The sequence below is a fragment of the Centruroides sculpturatus genome, unplaced genomic scaffold (assembly GCF_000671375.1).
Source record: "Centruroides sculpturatus isolate CEXI.00-Female unplaced genomic scaffold, Cexi_2.0 scaffold173, whole genome shotgun sequence".
NCBI lineage: Eukaryota > Metazoa > Arthropoda > Arachnida > Scorpiones > Buthidae > Centruroides > Centruroides sculpturatus.
Window position 1 is genome coordinate 476,467 of NW_019384380.1, and position 19,523 is coordinate 495,989.

General features: G+C 33.1%; 3 protein-coding genes across 5 annotated transcripts in view; 1 reads left to right on the forward strand and 2 right to left on the reverse strand.

Moving 5' to 3' along the window:
* Positions 1–534: 534 nt before the first annotated feature.
* LOC111617859 (barrier-to-autointegration factor-like) lies at positions 535–864 on the reverse strand. Its single transcript, XM_023359186.1, has one exon. It carries the CDS (start codon positions 862–864, stop codon positions 535–537), a length of 330 nt encoding a protein of 109 aa, XP_023214954.1.
* A 3,202-nt stretch (positions 865–4,066) lies between these two features.
* On the forward strand, positions 4,067–6,663 carry LOC111617864 (PAXIP1-associated glutamate-rich protein 1-like). Its single transcript, XM_023359192.1, has 3 exons — positions 4,067–4,448; positions 6,215–6,297; positions 6,378–6,663. Exons 1-3 carry the CDS (start codon positions 4,177–4,179, stop codon positions 6,539–6,541), a joined length of 519 nt encoding a protein of 172 aa, XP_023214960.1. The 5' UTR covers positions 4,067–4,176; the 3' UTR covers positions 6,542–6,663.
* A 1,831-nt stretch (positions 6,664–8,494) lies between these two features.
* LOC111617872 (serine/threonine-protein kinase Chk2-like) overlaps positions 8,495–19,523 on the reverse strand; it is a 38,274-nt gene continuing 27,245 nt past the window's right edge. For 2 of the 3 annotated variants that reach the window (XM_023359200.1, XM_023359202.1), the window contains exons 8-16: positions 19,451–19,515; positions 19,251–19,350; positions 19,142–19,180; positions 19,008–19,055; positions 18,774–18,937; positions 15,796–15,911; positions 15,604–15,689; positions 11,397–11,462; positions 8,495–8,886 (exon numbers count right to left, since the gene is read on the reverse strand). In XM_023359200.1, the coding sequence (XP_023214968.1) occupies positions 8,794–8,886; positions 11,397–11,462; positions 15,604–15,689; positions 15,796–15,911; positions 18,774–18,937; positions 19,008–19,055; positions 19,142–19,180; positions 19,251–19,350; positions 19,451–19,515 (777 nt within the window). In that variant the 3' untranslated portion in view covers positions 8,495–8,793. Of the gene's footprint in view, positions 8,887–11,396; positions 11,463–15,597; positions 15,708–15,795; positions 15,912–18,773; positions 18,938–19,007; positions 19,056–19,141; positions 19,181–19,250; positions 19,351–19,450; positions 19,516–19,523 lie in introns of those variants that run through there. The other variant, XM_023359201.1, reaches the window with a different exon arrangement.

Genomic DNA, 19,523 nt, shown 5'->3' on the forward strand with positions numbered 1-19,523 from the left:
CACCTCACCTCAATTGCCAACAACATTAGGAAGCTAGCTTTAAGAGCAATGCACTTATCATTTCTCATCATCCATTCATAATCCCCCATCGTCTGCCTGTCCATACCCGAGTACGGCCCAATGACAAGAAAGTAGATCACCGACCTGTAGCCTGAAGGAGAGGACTTCCCGACCTCCCCTGCGGCTCACAAATTGGTGTCACGGGAGTGAGGTTTGAATCTAAAAATCCCTAGAAACATCATATATTGCATTGCCTTATTCTATTCATCAACAGCGAACAGCCAATGATAATACAAAAATGAATTAACACAACACCAATATATCTTAAAAAATTAAAAGTTTATTAATTTTAGAATGATTTAATCCAAAATGCAATTATTTCATAAATTTCTTTCCGGAAGCTTTTAGCAATAAAATTTAATTAATCAGATCATCCAATCGCCGATTCATTCGTTATGGAGCCAATGTTGAATTTTTAAAAAGAATTTTGTTTTTATGTAAATGCCCGTTTTTCTTTCTTAGATGGCATTTTACCTACAGAAATCTATTGTCTCGACACCACTTCATAATACTGTCGTAGCATTGGTAAGCGTGGTATCGTGTTGCGCCGGTCTTGCAACGAAGCCAAGTAACGAACTTTTCTTCGTTGCCCTTCAACTTCAGAAATCTCTTGACGATTCGATATACGAATTGGTAGCCTCCGTCTCTGAACCGTCTTCCATACACGAATCCAATGCCGGGCAACCTGTAAGAGCGATTGGATCCTAACGGACATCCGAGGAACGTCTTCCTTTTTTTGGTGTTTCTGATGGCCACCGGGTACCCATTTTTTCTTGTTTTCTTCTTAACTTTCGGTTTGGCCATTTCTTGGAAAGACGAACCAAGAATGTTTGTTTTTTCTAATAATGTATTCGAAAAAATGGTTAAACAAATAATACGTCGATTGTTATTTTTTAACAATACCGTATTCATTTGTATTTTAACAATAATTATAAATGTACAAAAATAGGTATTATGAATATTCGAAATTATTCACTATTTATTAAGTGAATAAATTCGAATATTCTATACCGAAAAGGAATTGGCAAACGAAACAAAATACAGATGGTTATAGCACCAGCTGTTCTCAACCCATCGCTACTATCTGAACCCGACACATCTTCTTTTCTTAAAATAAACTATATATTGCTACATACATTGTATAAAATTGTGGTAATACATTGATTGATTACATTCAAAAGTATTGACACGGCAATTATTTTTATGAAGATGACTTTTACATAAATCCAGTATTCGTGTGGTATTTACCATCTTCCATGATTTTTTCATCATGCTTGTAGCGTTTGCTGCAGCTGACATTTCTTGTATATGTGCATAGTCTTCAAGATGCATTGTTTACAGCAGGTTCAAATTTTGTAAGGGTGAAATCTCGCTTTATATTAACCGTATCTGTGGTCAGAATTCGTTTATATACTGTATTTTTATCTCGTGTTGGATATATTCCAATCTGGCTTCGTTATCACGACAACTAGATGCCATATCTCTTCTCGGATAAGAGCGATTGGATCGGTGTACACCAGCTGGTTGCCTCTATATAGGATACCGTTTTAACGTCTGCTGTGTTTGTTTTCCTCTTCTTTAATAATTTTACGATGTTATTCAAGATGTGTTCTATATTTTCGTGTTTGCAAAATGATGTTCTGACGTTTCTGTCTGATTTACAGGGAGATTGAAATGAGTTAAAATCGTGTTGCCACGATGTTATATTATGCTTTTACTCAAATGGCCAGAGAGTAAAGTGAAAACCTACCACTCCGGGGATCAGGAACCGAATCCAGACGGGTCGAAAACCCAGGAATTTTTCATATGTCGAATCCATTTTCTCACCACCCTGCAGTCTTATAGTAGCTACTTGAAAAGCCCCTCTTAGTGTCCATAGGCAGAAAGAGCTTTAAAATGAAATGCCTTTTTCTCGTTATTAGCGAGGTTGAGGCCGACAATGGTGTTTGGATAGTCAGTGGAACCATGCTCGAAATTCCAAACACCATTGTCTAACTTCTAGGCTTACAGGAAAGCGGCGCTGAACGTCCGCATTACACGTTTTCGCGTTTAAAACCTCGGCCTCAACCTCGCTATTTTCACATATACTGTATACTAACGAAATCATTAGTGAAGAAACAAGTTTGGAATGCTTATTTGTCCTAAAACTAATTACTTTTAGCAGAGTCGTTAGATATACCAATCTCAGCTACGTTCTAAAGTACAGTTAATGTGTCAGGTTGCCGATAGTTGCTTTATCCATTTGATTAGTAGGTAGTATTATCGTTCTCAAGCATTTTTGTAACGTTTTTCTGCAAGAAAAAGTAACAAGAAAATGCCAAATAAATGTTTTGTGACGGATGTAAGTCTGGCTACTGCAAATTTTCTGAGACGTGGCATATTTTTATACAACTTTCGAATCAGTTAGAAAAGTGAAAAAGTATAATTTCTCGAAATGATTTACAACTCAGAAGAAATATGAATACATTTGAGGGAATTTTTTTAATACTCTTTCCGCCCTGTGTGCACTAAGAGGGCATCTTATAGCAGCCCATTATGGGTTCAGCCAGGCCCACAATGGGGCGACCGGGTGGTGAGGGCCGAGGCCCGACATATCTGAACGGACCACCCCCCGAAAAATACCTAGGGTTTCCTTGACCCGTTCGGAGTCGATCCCGGGTCCTCAAGAGCGGTAGGTTGTTACCTTGACTGCTCGGTCAATACAATTGAGGGTAAAATAGTTGATATTCCCTGTGGAAAACGGCAATTAATGTATTGTGTATGCATGTTTTGTACATATTTTCTTCCTTCTGTGTACAGTGTATCTGTTTAATTAATAAATAGGTGCATTTGCATTTTTCTATATTGTATTTCATAGCATATCTACGACAGTACAATTGGGAAAACCATAGCTCATCCTCTAATGCATTTAAAGTAACGCAAAGCGCTGGAAGTGGCAGAACTATCTATTACTCCACTTTCACAGCATTAGAGCTATTGGTAGCCGATGAAGCAGTATATCTATCGACACTGCTTTTAGACACAAAACCATCATTAATAAAATTTCGATGCATAATTGTATTCTACACATCTGTAGTCAGAGAATTCAATTTTAAAGAAAATGATTACTACGTAATGCAACTCGTAGATTTTTCTTATGTATATTCATGGGCATAGCTAAGAGGAGGCATGGGTGAGCACGCTCCCCCCAGTTAACCTGGTGCCTTTTCCAGAAAATCACAGCCGAAAAAGTGTTGAGCCGATTTGCAAAAAGAAATAAAAAGTTGAAGCTTATTTAATTGGGTGTGGAATGTGAAAAGTGTATCTGTAATCTCTATGTACAGTTTAGTCTCTACGGAGTGACGTCACAACAGGATCTCGCATCACCCGAAAATCTTGCTAGGGCCGCCTCTGGTTCGAGCAGTGAAAAAAGTTTTTTTCCAATTCGGCCCGGAGGAAAAAACTGTTGGCCATCTCTGGTCTAGATCTAGATTAAAGACGGTGAATTATATTAAAGAATGGTAAAAGAAATGATTAATCGGTTAATTTTTGTTTAAGGCATTGCTAGAGTTTGATATTAATGTTACGAGAACGTATGATTAAAGGAAGTTTCATATTTTATGCGTGTTAAGTTATTGTCGATTCTTATGGAAATTTCATTTTAATGAACAATAATTTGAAATAATTCAATTTTGTGTCAGGTTGGCCTCTACTAGGCCCCATAACGAAACTCTGGCTACGCCCATGTGTATATTATTAATACGGTTTTAATTAATACGCGTCATCCAGAACAACTGGTCAATTCTACATATCTCCGTATTAGGTTCATTTAGAGTAACTACTATAGAAGACAGTACACGTATTTTATAAATTTACAAATAATTGGTTCAACTTATTCGTATTATTTATGCTTAACTCTAAAAATTAAACAATATAATTTCTAATGTTAAAATTTTGAATTTATAAAAATTTCAATTTATATTTACTGTTTAATCTTTTTACGTTTTGCTTTATTTTACGATTTATTAATATAACTCTTCCAAATTCGAACGAAAATATTATATAACTTTTTCGTTTCTGTCACTGATTTAAATAATTGAAATTAAAATAACTATCACGTGACTATTAAAAAGCAAGATGGGTTCGTCGGACTGTTTGGAGAAAGGGAAAGAGACGACGGAGAGCGAAGAGGATTGGAGAGTGAGTTGCAGCGACGAAGAGAAGGAAAGTTGTCGAATATGGGAACCGAAACCGGAAGAGATATTGGATTTGTACATGAAATTAGAGAAGAGAGGAATCTTGGATCTGGAGTGGCAATGCCCGGGTAGAAGATCTCCCAGTGTCCATTCCAGCGAATCGGAATGCGTCGACAGGAAACAAATGGACGACGAAGATCTCAAGCTCAAGAGGTTCGTCGTCGGTTTGTTTCTTACTTTGTTACGATGCGTTATACGGCAGAAGAGAGTTAATGCGTAAAGTCGCAGTTCTGAATCGGGGGGGTTTGCACTCCCCAGTTTTAAACATCCCTACTCCAATGGGTATAGTCCACGGCTATAAGGTCCTCTCGGTTGCTCCTTCCTGGCCTACTGTGTTAGGAGTCGCTCTCGATTCCTGTCCGGTGTCTGGTGGCCGAGCGGACGGAACCACTGGACGCCGGTACTCGGTCCTGGATTCGTGCCAGGCTGGCCACCTAGTTTTCTTTGTGTTTGTGGCATCTAAATAGGGACGGCTTTTCCCGTAAAACCTTTCAAGAGACATTCCCCTGGCGTGTTGTCCACCAGTTGCATTGCTGCGTGCAAAATGACAATGCTGACGATTGCCCCTGTGACGGGTGTTATTGCAGCCTCGTCTTTGCCTTATTTCCTGCCTGGAATTTTTAATGCGCCGTGTGTCTAAACAAATTCCGATTTGTGGAATACTAACATGCTGATTATCGGAGAATTCTGGTTTTTCGGATACTTTTTGGAGGATGCCGGATTAATGAACCGTTCTGTCTGAAATGCTCTGCATTTTGCTATGTTACGTTAAGTAGAAACTCGTGGACTGAGTACGTTTTTATGCAAATAAGTAAATAAATGTAAAAAATATGGAACTTAGTATATACACATCCTCCCGTAAAAAGAAATTGAGGTTCCGATGGACGGGGGTCGAACTGGCCGTCATAATTAATTTAAGAACTAGAGCGATGCATCTTTAAGGATGGCTAAGGTCGAGGTATTCGGACGTCTGTGATCGGGTTAATGGGCCGTCCTCGGGTATGGACAGGCAGACGATGGGGGATTATGAATGGATGATGAGAAATGATAAGTGCATTGCTCTTAAAGCTAGCTTCCTAATGTTGTTGGCAATTGAGGTGAGGTGACGGTTGTCCATTTTATCTGTCCGTGCCCAAGAATTAACCAGATTGAAAACATTAGCAATCTCTGACCTTATATACTGTTAATAGTGCACTGCTTACTTTGTTAGATCCCAATAAAATAGATTTGATTTGTGATTGGCTCCAAAAACCTACGAGTGCTTTAACTAAGAAAAGGTTGAGGAACACTCGTCGTATTGTGTATTATGACTCTAACCCGAGTAGAAAAGCACATTATACTCATATTTGGATTTAATGATTATTTTTAATAAACAAAGGTCAATGTACGAGGTCAAAATAGTTTTCACGTTTGAATATTGGTTTGGTTTAGTTAGGTGTGTGTATTTTAGATTTTATTTATTAACAATTTCAGTACTCAGTTAATATATAAACATCTATTCCCAATGGAAATTTTGATATCTTACTGTGAGATGCATATCTTTATTTGTCACAGACTATGTAAGAATTGGTCAACACAAATGAATACACATAAAGGAATCTTAACCCAAAAGTCCCACAGGAAGAAATGGGGTGATAATTTTATAAAGGAATTTTAAATTTGAATTTTTAGTGAATTATATAGGGAAAAAATTAGACTCGAAAGTCATCACCAAGAGGATGGCATTGTACAGATATACGTATGACATATACTTGTGTATTTTTTATAATACTAAGCCAAATGTTATTTATTGTAAAAATGTATTTGTTTGCTTTCTTTTTGTTTATAATTGACATAATAGACCAGTAAAAGGAAAAAACTTTATATAAAATGCAGAAGATATGTTTGAAAATATAATTCCTTAATCGTAATGTTTTTAGGTGTGAGCCTAACGAATTTGACTTTGACGACGAAATGTCCGACGGATCCACTCAAAAAATAACGCCGATCAGGAGAACGCCAGGTTAGTTGGATTAACTTACTTTTTGATGATGTATCAAAGCGGTCGCCTTGCAGAAATTTTATACTTCGAATTTCTTCCAGTCGGCGGTAGCAGCAGTGCTCAAAAGCGGGTGGCAAGACTGGACAAAGTCATGCTGGACATAAGACGATATCGTCACCTGGACGAAATGGATAAGAAAATCCAAAAGCCAGGCGACAGGCAAAAGACCGTCTCGAACATTCCCCAGTCGACGGCCGGAAATTAGAACGCGGAGCGACTTACGTTATGTAACATGTAGAGATACATAACTGCATTTTTATTCATTTTTCATCTTCATACTTTTTTAAATATCAATAATTTTTACATTTCATTTTTATTGATTTAAAAAATATTTACATAATATAAATGTTAGCATGAGTGCATGGTTGTTTCTTAGTTAAATTTTACCGTGTTGTGGATTGCCGTAAATATACTTAGTGCCTGCAACAGTTGACATTATCGAGGGGCCGACACTAACATGTATTTGGCCTCAAAGAAAATTTTAATGCATAAATATATTAATATTTTATTATGCCTTTCATTGTAAGATTGCAGTTTCTATTTCTGGATAAATTTTATTTGTATTTTTTCACAATTTTTTTTGAAGTAATTGTCTAATATGTTAAATGAGAAAGGCTTAAATACAAACAAAACTTATATTACCTCAAATTAGCACTTTTATAAACATTTTCATATGCTTATATTAGTACTGTTATATATACTTGAAGACGTCTGTTAAGAGCAGATGAAAACATTTGTAAAAGTACTAATTTGACTCTTCTCGAACTGCACTTTACCAACCTCTAATATGTAGTCTATTTTATTACTGCATATTAAAGGTTAGTAAAGTGTAGTACTAATTTGAGGTAATATAAGCCAGTTTAGGTGTTTTGTTTGTGTTTAAATAATATATTCCAGTATTGGAGAGTAACTGATTAAACAAAAAAGGCTTTTGGACATTTTTTTTAATGAAGAATCGGCATATTTTCGTACAATTGCATTATGACATATTTGACTAATTTATTGACGTAGGTAAATGCATATTTAGAGTTTTCTAGAGTTGGAATAAGCCGACAAAGACGGTCGGTGGCAAGAAGAACGTCTTTTGAAATGGGAACTGATGTATTGTTGCTCGTCACACCCTTAGTTATTGGCTTCAATATCACTTTCTTGGTTTTCATTAATACTTATTTGATAATTTATGTAGTCTTTTAAGAACAAAAACCTTAACAGTTGCACAGTAATTTTGTATAATTTGCATATTGCCATATAACTTTTCAAATCATCTAAAAAAATTAAAGCCAAAATTTCAAGAATTTTGAAATTTTGGCTATGTTTAGTATGTGCTGTTGAGTAACTGTTAACTCTGTTTCCCATAATGGAATTTCATGCTAAGGTTTGAAATTATTTACTTCAGTTAAGATCAAAACAAAGTTTTAAGTTTAAACATTTAATTTGGTGAACAACCCAGAATCTGATATTTTTTATTTTTTTTTGGGTAATTAATCTGTAATATTTTTGGAAAAATATAAAAATGATGTTAATTTTTAGTAGCCAAACAACTTTGTTGCTGGATTAGATTTATTTTGGAGTGTTCTACTCCTCCTTCAGATCCAAATACAGAATAAGAATGATGGTAAAGTTCCAAAGAATAGATTTAAAAACTTTAAAATTATTTATTTTCAGTTTGATAAAGCACAAATTGTAAACACATTTACTGATTTGGCTCACAATAATTAAAAATAGAACTGTACTGTTTACGCTTGGATAAATCTATATTTGTCCATTTATTAAAAACTTATAATTCTAATCTAATGTTTGGAGATAAATACGTCAAATTTTTCCACAATTTTATTTTTTTTCTCTGCGAACGTTAGGCGGTACTCAAGGTAACAAGGCTTTTCCCCATACCAGTATATTCCTAATTACTTTCAACTTGTTGAAAGATAAAAAGTCTCATTTTATAACACCACCCTATAGGCATTAAGAGGGCTTTTTTGGCAAGCTCATCATTGATTTGGCGTGGCCCACGGTGAGGAGTGGAGCCTGACATTCAGACTGCTCCAAAAATATTCCTGGAGTTTTTTGATCCGGGTCTCCTGAGTGATAATTAAGTAAAAACTTTCATTAGTTAGACTATGGATAATTTGAAAATATTTATTTACACACAGACAAGCATTTAAACTATAATCTATAGTTTATTTCTTAAAAAGAATTGTATTTACATTTAATTATAAAATGCACGATTTCAAAATTGACCGTAAATGTTACAAAATAAAAATATGTTTGCATATATTGAATTAATTACATTACGACATATAAATCATATGTGCGTACACAATTTAGTATTAAAGTTAATACTAAACTTACATACCTAATAAACTTTTAAAAAAATATATGCTGCCATATAAAAAAAAAGGTGAAAATTAATTTAAAAAATATACATATGTATATAACCATTTGGAATGTTTGCCACATTCATTTGTCCTCTTTGTATCCATTTGTCAAAGAGCGTTTACTAGTGCTGGGCGTTTCGGTGTCTTCGGATTCCGAACTTCTTGATCGTTTGTTCTGTAAGAAAAATATACAATAAATAAAACTAAAATTATCGACTTCTTTCTTCAACAACTAAACTATTGTATTTCCTTCAATTTTGCTAATAATTATTATTGATTTATTTTAAGTTGAACACAAAGATTCCTAGAGATTTTTCCATAGTTATTGTTAAACTCGTGTAATAATCCAGTATTTTTTTTAGAACATTTTGAATAATTAGAAATGCTTTTTGTTTAGTTTAAACATTTTGTTTTAATAATTGTAATATTCAAATGCTATCGTTCCTATTTCGTTCTGCATTTCATTACTTTTAATTGCCTATGAGAGGGATAAAAGTGAAACTGTGGATCCACTGTTACTGAGTTTGGGACAAGAAGTTCAATTATACAGGAATTAAATGAAAACACAATAGATATATCAATACAGTAATTTAAAATATAGCATTTTTACTTAACGTGATCGCTGTCCTCCACGGGAGCAATGTCCCTGACTAGTGCTGAAGAATTTATTTGGTTATGTTTAATTAGTATATGTATGGAAAAAACATCAAAGACATTATGTAAAATATAATACTGTATATTGTTGGAAAAGTTTTTGTTTATCATATCACTTCTAAGTGAGAAACAAGGTAAGGTTTTAGGATACAAAGAAGGAGTCTGCAAATACGTGTTTCAATGTACACCACTCTGAAATATCAGTGGTAGTGAACATGTTTGAATTCACATTGTAAAAGTGAGATTGAAGAAAGGAAATCTTTATATCCTGTATGATCAAAGCAGATCTCAAACAAGTCAAATATTTTAGGCCCTGTGGGTGTCAAAGTTCAACTGTCATGTTGTCCTAGCAGATAGATGCAACTGAGTTATTTATTTTTAAGAATATTTAAAATAATATGTAACAAATTAATAAACAATCCTTTTTGTTTTAATATCAATTGAGGCATTGGATGAAAAAATGTAATCATATAAAAAATTAATTTTTCAGAAATTGATGAAAACTTGTAAATTTTGTGTTTTAGGAGGTATAAAATCTATTGTTACCCTCTGAGATTTGTTAATATATGCTTCATATGTATGCAACAAACTTAGGTGTATAATTAAAATAACAGTTTTTTTTGGTTAGATCCCATTTTTTTGTAAACCAAAGAGTAAGGCAACTTTGTTTTTTATGGATATAAAACTATCCATAAAACACAAAGTTGCCTTTCCATTTAATTACGAAGAAGAAAGACACCTGTTTTCATGTTGTTAAAGATTTCTACCGGCTTAATTCATTACAGTGACAACTATTCCACTATTCGTGTCTTTAGCAGTTTCCCAACTTGTAACTAGAATGAATGAGTTAAACTCAGGATGGCTATTACCTTACTGCATCTATACATCTTCTCCCTGGATATTCTCATTTCCTCTTAAGCTCTATTAAAAAAAAAAAACATGTTCCCACAAACCATTTTTTTGGTTAGGTATATTCCCAATTTTAAGAAACCCCTCCTCTTCTAAGAGGGTGTTTGTTTTACAGATTCTGGAATATACAAGAGATTTATTGAGAACTCCTCTTCCTAACAGTTTTAATTTGCTTAAATTCCTTTCCGGAAATCACCTTTTATACATGGGGCACATGAGGATTGTCTAAGTTTCTTGTTGCTTTCTTTTATTATCCTTCCAAACAATTGGATCACAAGGTCTTCCCTATATTTAGTTACTTGTTTCCTTCTAATTGTGTCCCAAATATTAGAAGAATCCATACTATTCTGGTAAAAATACCTTATACACAAAGCCAAACATTTCTCATGAAGGCAGCCATGTTAAAAATTAGCATAATTTAGTGACAACTATTAATAAATTAAAGAATCACAGGAAACTGTATTGCAAATTTCACAAGAGTTTCTTATCACAAAAAACTCATACAATGAAATCAAAATATGAATAAACAATAAAACTAAATATCACTATAAAGAATTATTATATAAATTGCAAGACAGAGGAGAGGAGAGGAGAGCATCACAAAGCAACATAAAATACCATAATTGAAGTCCCTAATATTATACAGTAGACTTGTGATTAACTGGCTTAATGTGGTAAATGGACACAAATAAGGAAAAAAACCATGTAACATAAAAATTGTAGATAGGCATTTCATGTACAGTCAAGCACATTGGTGCATTCCAATACATAATTTATTTTTTCAGCAAATGCAAATCAGTAAGATGCCTGCAATTACTATGACGCTATTATCCACGGAATAACTATACATTTTACAAAAACGTTTGCATTTTTACATGTTATTTAATAATACTGTAGTCTAATAGAAAGTACAAAATAATTAAATTTTTATAATTATTCTGTACTATTTGCTTATAAGAAGAGAAATTTGTCTGGTCCAATTAGCCATGTCATAATTGTAGGACGGACGATTGCAAGTCTACTGTATTTGATATTAAAAATTTCTCCCTCTGTTAGAAATCAGAATCTTTTATGATTAATATTTCAATAGACATAGTGAGAGGAACATGTAATAGAATTTACCCTCAGTGTCATCTGCTGGTTTTTGGGATACATCAATGCATTAGCTTTTCTGATAATCGGCTTGTCCTGTAAGAGAAATTTGTTTTTTGTATTTTTATATAATACAGTAAATCATAGCAAACATTAATAAAGTTTGCAGTGGAAAATAATTATACAACCTCATTTTAAATAGAATTTTAATTAAGATTAGAACCTAAACTGGAATTAATTTAAATAACATAAACTAAATCAATGTATATTTGCTTACTGGAGACTAAATTCAATAAAATAAAAAACCATTCAAATGTCCAGCACAATTCTTTAATATCATATTATATTATTTAATATCACAATTCTTTAATATCATATCATATATATCTATATATATATATATATATAGATAAAATTGGTTTAATATTTCTATACTCATACACACAGTGTCTTCCAAAATGAATGCTAACCTTTTAATTTCTATAATTATGTTAATTATTATCTAAGAAGTATGTGATGTACACCGAGAAACTGTCAGAGTTTTGTTTTCCATCTGTATTCAAACATTTTGTCTACTAACTCTAGGGAAGTGCTATAAATGTACAGGAAGAATAATTATTAATAGCTATGTCGGCTAATATTTATCGCAAAGAAGTAATCTGTCTAACTAAGACCAGAGCCAAGCTGGATTTTCTTTTGATGTGCAGGAGTAATGGGGTGTTTCCCATGTCTATATTCCATATTCACCTGCCGCCAGGGAACGAACCTCTCCATAGCAAAGTAAGATGGTATTGTGTGTTTGGCAGTTTGCAGAATTGGAATCATTGTACAACATGAATTTTGTAGCCAATTTCAAAGTGATCCACTATTTAAGACAAACTTTCTTTGGACATTTCCAGAAGAATACAAAACAATTCCAAGTTTGCAAACAGCAGAACACAAAATGCCTTTCCTGTTAGAGTTGCCATTTTCGTTTAAGTCACTTCTTAGAAGTAGTAGACAAGAAGTTTGAATACAGATGGAAGATAAAACTTGAACAGTTACTCTATTGACTGGTGTATGTTGAATACTTCTTCAACAACAAATAACATAATTACAGTAATTTAAAACTGTAGCATTCATTTTGAAGACCCAATATATATATACACACACACATAGATACTTGCTATCAATAACTTATCATCTATCATTAATAAAATCCATGGTTGAAAGAATTAAGGCTGTTATAAAAGCTCTATGTACTGCAACAAAGTACTAATTAAATCATTTAAGTCAACTGATTCCATAATTTTTTCCTACAAATGACATTTAAAAAATTATGTGCTTAATTTACATGATGCTATTTCAATTGTTTAAGTCATATTAATGTAGTCAGACCATTTGTTATTAGAAAATTATTTTGTATCAGTCAGTTGCATGCTTTATTTCTTTGCTACATGCTTATATCATTTCAGGAACGCCCTCACAAGGAGGTAAGTCTACATTTTTTATCACAAGTTGTATTGGAAAAATATTAACCAGGGAGACATTTTATGACATATGCCTACATATATGTTGTTTTTACTAAAAGTCAGATTTTTATGCTGTACAGATTGTTTGCTTGTAAAATTTATGCAACATACACAATCAGTTTCATTATATACGGTGCATAGTAAGGTCTGTATACAGTGACAGACCTTACTATGCACCGTATATAATGAACACACTAATGAAAGCAGCATTGGAGACTAGGAAAAACTAGAAATAAAGTTTTTTTTTTTTGATAATCTGAAACAGTGTCATAATTTTTATTTGTTGCATAGACACTATGCAGTGTAATAAATTCAAACACTTGGCATTCTTTCATCTTTTATTTTAGTTCAGTTGATATGCGTTTTAAATTACACGTTTTGGGTGTAACATGCCCCTCTTTAGCCAACTCGGGATTTTTTACGAACTGGGCTCTATTAGACGAGTACATAGTATGTATACAGCTTATGGATTTATTATTGTACATCTTTGTTATTTTTCTTTTTGGGCCAATACAATTTATGCATTTTAAGGGTAAGTATACCACTAATACGGAACTTTACGTTCATCTATTTTTGTAATTTTAAGTTTATGTTGTATTCCTTCTTATCCTCGTCTAAGAGGCTATTGGTGTTGAATCAAAATTTCATTTCGAATTCTGTTTATTCTTTCTATAAAATTCAATAAACTAGTAAAGCACAAATGGTTGTATCTTCTCTTGCTTTGCTTTATATCATTTGTTTTTACCACTTTTATTGTGCAATATTGTACTAATTAGCATGTTCTTATGCTTTTATCTTTTCTCCCATATTCGCTGTCCTGATGTTGGGTCGTATGCATTTTCTCTTTGAAGGATGAAGTCTACCTTTTCTGTTTCCTTAAATTCATTTGAAAATCTGAAACCATGTTGTAATTTTTATTTGTTGCTTAGACACAGTGTCTAAGCAACAAACAGAAATAAAGTTATAAACAAACACACGAGAAATGAATGAGAAATACACATTTTACCATCTGCGATCTTGATGTGCATATAAGCATTTCACAATTTCTATTCAGGCAAACAGGGTGTCCTTTCATACTAAACAGGTCATCTATATACAGTACCTCAGGATACAAATGCCCCAGCATATGAAATTTTCAGGATACGATCTGTTTAGAAATGGATTAATTTTGTATCCTGAGGTTCTACTATGTATAAGCCCACGACATCACGTCTAACGGAATCCATTGCCTAAAACGCCCACTAGGGGTGCTCTAGCAATGATTTTAAATTAACAATAAATTATTTTTATTTGTAATAGGAATTTATTATTAATATGAATTTATTATTTATACCATTCCATGGTACAAATAATTATTATTTGCCTAGATTAACCTTGCGCCGCATGTTTACACGTGACTCAGTGAACATCGCGCATTGACTCACGGGAATTTGTTGAAAAAATTGCGGAAACATTTAACATCGAGGTTTACCAGAGAAGGTAAATAAACAAATTAACATAGTTTAAAGTTTTAAATAAAAAACTAATACAAGTACATCACCGACGTTATTCACATTTAATAAATTTAAAAAATTATAAATACGACTTTACAAAGTTAAAACTTTGCATTTTGAACAGTGGAAAGGAAGGACAAAATGCAAACTTTTATCTTTGTAAAGTAGTATTTATATCTTTTATAACTATTTTAAAGTATTTATAGAATGTTTAATAACACTAAATAATTATTTTTAATTAGCATCGTGTCTCCTACCATACGAGGACCACCTCATAATTTTGTTGAACAATAAATTATTTTTTTTTGTAATAGGAATTTATTATTTATACCACGGAGAATAACGAATAACGATTCATATATTAAGTGGATCAAACTTGCCTCATGGGAATTTGTAAAGAACGCCCACTAGGGAGTGTCCCGGGCTACTAGTGACGTTATACAGTAGACCCCCTTATAACACTGTTGATAATTCCATGTTATATGAATTCCATGTTGTACGAGTCACTTAAATTTTACAGATACGTGTGCTTGGCTGTGATCAGCTCATGTATTTGTAAAATATAAGTGGCTTGTACAACATGGAATTATCTACAGTGTTTTAGGGAGGTCTACTGTATTTATAATGCAAACTGCTAAACCAATCGAATGACGAATAAGATGAACAACAGCGTAATTAATATTGTTTCATGCAAAAAACACCGTTTTCATTTTCATGGTGTTTGGGTTTTAACATTTCATGGTATAAAGGAAAAATTGGATTTCACGATCTAACATAGGAATATGCCTGCAGTTATCTAATCTCGAGCTATATGGGTATAACACGAATTTGTTAGGAGTGTACTCCTTCAGTAAGAACATTCACTGAACTAGTACCAAGAAATTGTATGAATATCACGTAGTACTAACTCAGCAACGTGTGATATTCACACCATTTTGTGTTATTACTCACATAACTCACGATCAGCTCACGTATTTGTAAAATCTAAGTGACTCGTACAACATGGAATTCATATAACACGGAATTATCTACAGTGTTTTAGGGAGGTCTACTGTAATTGCCTTTCTTCTGTATCATGAATTTTTTTTTGAAATAGGAATACTAAATTCCAAACTTTATCATTAAGGAGTTGCAAGCAGTCTCGTATCATAGCACGTAGTCACTTTACTATAACTAACTTTATAAAAGTTAAAATATTATTAAAAGAAAATTTTAACAAATTAAAATCTCTACCTTAAACCATGGATGTTGAAGTGCTTCTTCCAAAGTAATCCTGTTATTCGGATTAACGGTTAATAGCCTTTTTATGAGATCAATAGCTGAAAATATTTAAATAACTTCACATTGAATAGAAATAGTATTGGCAAATAATTTTATAAAATTTTAAAAATTAACATTTACAAAAAACAAAATCTATATAAATACCTGGTTTAGAAACGTGATGCCAATATTTCAGTGGAAACCTGTAACGTCCTTGAATTATCTGGTCCGTTAAAGGCATATCCTTATAATCATCACTGAATGGAGGATATCCGACTAAACTATATATATAAAAAAAAAAAACAACCTTTTATCTATAAATATCATTAAATACTACTTTTAAATTCATAATAATAATAATTCACATTGTTTTCTTTTCATTTTTGGACTCTCCACCCCACGAGCATTAAGAGGGTCCTTTTTCCAGGCCCACAATGGAGTGGCCGGGTGATGAGAGATGGATCCCCACAAGTATGGGTCAGACCGCCCGTTAAAAATTTTCTGGGGTTTTTTTTTGACTGTCTAGATTTGATCCCAGATCACAGAGAGTGGTAGGTAATTACTCCATCATGTGGCTGGCTGATTTACATTGTAATGTTTTATTGTTATTCACATTCTACATGAAAAAATATTCAATTAATGTCACTAAAATTATGACTGAGCCAAAATTAAAACAAGTATGAACTTCAAATTATAAAAATATAGAAAAGAGAATTTTTATTAATTTGATTCAGAATTATAAAACTGTAATTAAATATAATAAAAATAAATAGCGTTACACTGAAAGAAAAACAAAACGTGGGTGAAGCAATTTGTCAAAAGTTCAAAACTGGTTCGGCAAAGAGTAAATATTTCTCTTTATTGTCTTATATTTTCAATAGTTCTGCCTTAAACTGTCATCTTGATATCAACTTAACAGTCCAAAATCAGGTCTTAAAATAACTATCATTTTAACACTTCATAAGTATTAACAAAAGTTGTGAATCTGTGGTCAGCATACTCCTGCTTAGGACAGGTATATTCAAACAAACGCTACTCTTGCTCTTCTACTTTTCATATTTTTCTAATTTTACGTTTATTTCTAATAATTTATGAAAAATTTTCAGATCATTTATTTTCTATTTAGGGCACACTTCCACACATTAGACAAGTTCTCAGAATCCTACTGTTGATTACCTGATTTCTAGCTCTTCTCATAAATCAATGTTCTCTCTGCATATTCTATTTTTTTTCATTTGTATGACTTTAGCTCTTTCCAATTCACTCTCTCTTTTTTTAATCCTTTTCCATTGAGAGCCACACTGCAAAAATCATGTTAGAATGGGAATTAGTATTCTTTTAATCTAGTGCTTAAGGTCCTCCTGGAAGCTTCAACACACACCTTTGCATCCTTCTCCCCTTCTCGTAAAGGTATCTCAAGAATGCCACCTCTATACAAATCATGTCTTTCCTTTTTATCCTTACAAAGTCCAAAAGAGTTCTATTCCTTTCAATTAGTAATCTCTTCCGTATTATTCTCTCTCCAGTTTCTTATAGAGTTGATTTTCCTAATTCTTTACACAATATATTGATTTCATCTTTTCTTTTCTGATTGACAAAACAGTCAATTAAGGCCTGAGAATAGATGCAAAAAGTGCTCGTAATGTAGGACTACAAGAAACTATCAAATAATACCACAATATTCCATGGCAACTACTTTCTATGTGAGAACAAAAAGTAACGTTACAAATAAAATGCTAAAATCCTTAAATTGAAAAAGCATACTTATTTAGAAAAAGGGTTGAATTGATGAACAACACAAAAAAGGTATTTTTGTAGACTGACAATATTTTTAACACATTGACCACCATCCAGCCCACCGGTGATCATACTGGTTAGGGCCGTACAGAGCCATCCAACCGCCCGATATTGCTATAACCTATATAGTTTCACTCAGAGTTAAATTATCCTGGCTTCGTAAGACGTTCTTTTACATCCTAGTGGTGGCCTCTCGCGCACATCTATAAAGTTGGCTCCCAACCGCCAGTGATCGTACGGCTGTGTGTAAGTCTGATTGGTATGACCACCAGCGCATCGGATGGTGATTAACGTGTTAATGACCTTTTTTGAAGGAAGTGTAGACGTTAGAGGATGTGGAAAAAAATTATTGCAAGTTCCCATGGAAATAGATTGGATGTCGACTCTTACACATTGACAAGTTAAGAAGGAAGAAAGGCAAGTCATTGCGTGTCTGCTAATTAGTCATCGTAATGACCTGTTGGCCCTGTGCCAACGACAAGCATATAAAAAACAATCGTCCCAGGAAGGTCTGAGTACAAGTGTCTCCCGTCCCAGTCCTGTCTGAGGAGAAGCAGGTAGAAGACATAAGACTGTTCCAGCTTCCATAGTCCAGAATGATCATCGCATACCGTCATCTGACAGCATATTAAGATATATCTGAGTGCAGTGACCTTTGTAAACTCTCTCACTCTTGAGATTAGGCATGCGAAAGATTACTAGTTACATCACTGTTATAGATAGATGCGGATAACACATAAATCTAAACATTTAATCAGTAACTTTCTTATGTATATTAGCTCTAGTTATATAAAAAACTCCTTCTTTGTTGTTTAACCTGTGAACCTGTATATCACTGCTCGCACGGATACCTGTTGCTTTCTCAACCCCCTCGCCACTCGAAAAGCAGCCATCCAGTGATGCTGTGAGAGGATCTTACCAATCTGACGATTAGAGGACTCTGTCCCCTCGCCCATATTCTCACATATATATTGTTCAGACTCTAAAAAGGTAGAATTAGTTTATTAGATATTTAAAAAAATCTAAAGTGAAACAAAGGAGGAGTCAAATATTTGGACCAAAATGAATCGAATAGTTATATTTTCAAATTTTAAACTGCCAAGAAACAATTCAAATTCAACTCCTAAATTCATACTTTCAATTTAAAATCAACAGATCAACTCCTTCTTTTTCAATGTGATTTTAAAACACAGATAACCCACTGCTTACTGGCAAGAAACTACGATAATTAACAAGAATGACTCAATGAGAAATCAAAGCATAAAATGAAACTTAAGTCTGATTTTATATTTCTTTCATAAAATATTGAAATAAAGTTTTATTGATATACAAAAAATTTTACTAACCAAATATACAATATTACGCCAAGACTCCAGCAATCAATCGCCTTAGTGTAGCTACCGCTGCCTGCACTTACAATAATTTCCGGTGCGAGGTAAGTTGGTGTACCGCAAAAAGTTTTCAGCATCGTTTGTTCATTAACAAATTTTGACAAACCGAAATCTGTAACCTGTAATTTTTAACAGTTAATAAAACCTTTAATAAATTTAGTTTAACAAAAAAAAAAAAGGAATAATTACCTTTATAACAGTTTCATTCTCTTCACCCGATAAAAGGATATTTTCTGGCTGAAAATGAATAAAGTTTTGTTAAGTATTAGAAGCAAATTGTTAAATTATTTGTTAAGAAAATACTGGATAAAATAGTTAATTACCTTTAAATCTCTGTGTGTTATTTCTTGATCGTGAAGGTACTAAAATATAATGTAATATATTTTTATTTTTACATAAAAATTGTTTCCGAAAGAAGAGATTTGAACTAACCTTTACGGCAACCACCATCTGATAGAACAAAAGTTTAGCTGTGGGTTCGTCGAAATGGTCAACACTCACCACACGGTCAAATAATTCTCCTCCTTCTACTCTGTAATAGAAAAAATTCAAAATTATGTAATAGAAAATTCCAAATATCTTATGTAAACACTATTGCATTTGTATTTCAAACAATGAATTATATTACTTACAGTTCTAGAACTATATACAGTGTATCTTCTGTATCTATAACATCTTCAACTTTCACAATACATGGCTAAAAAC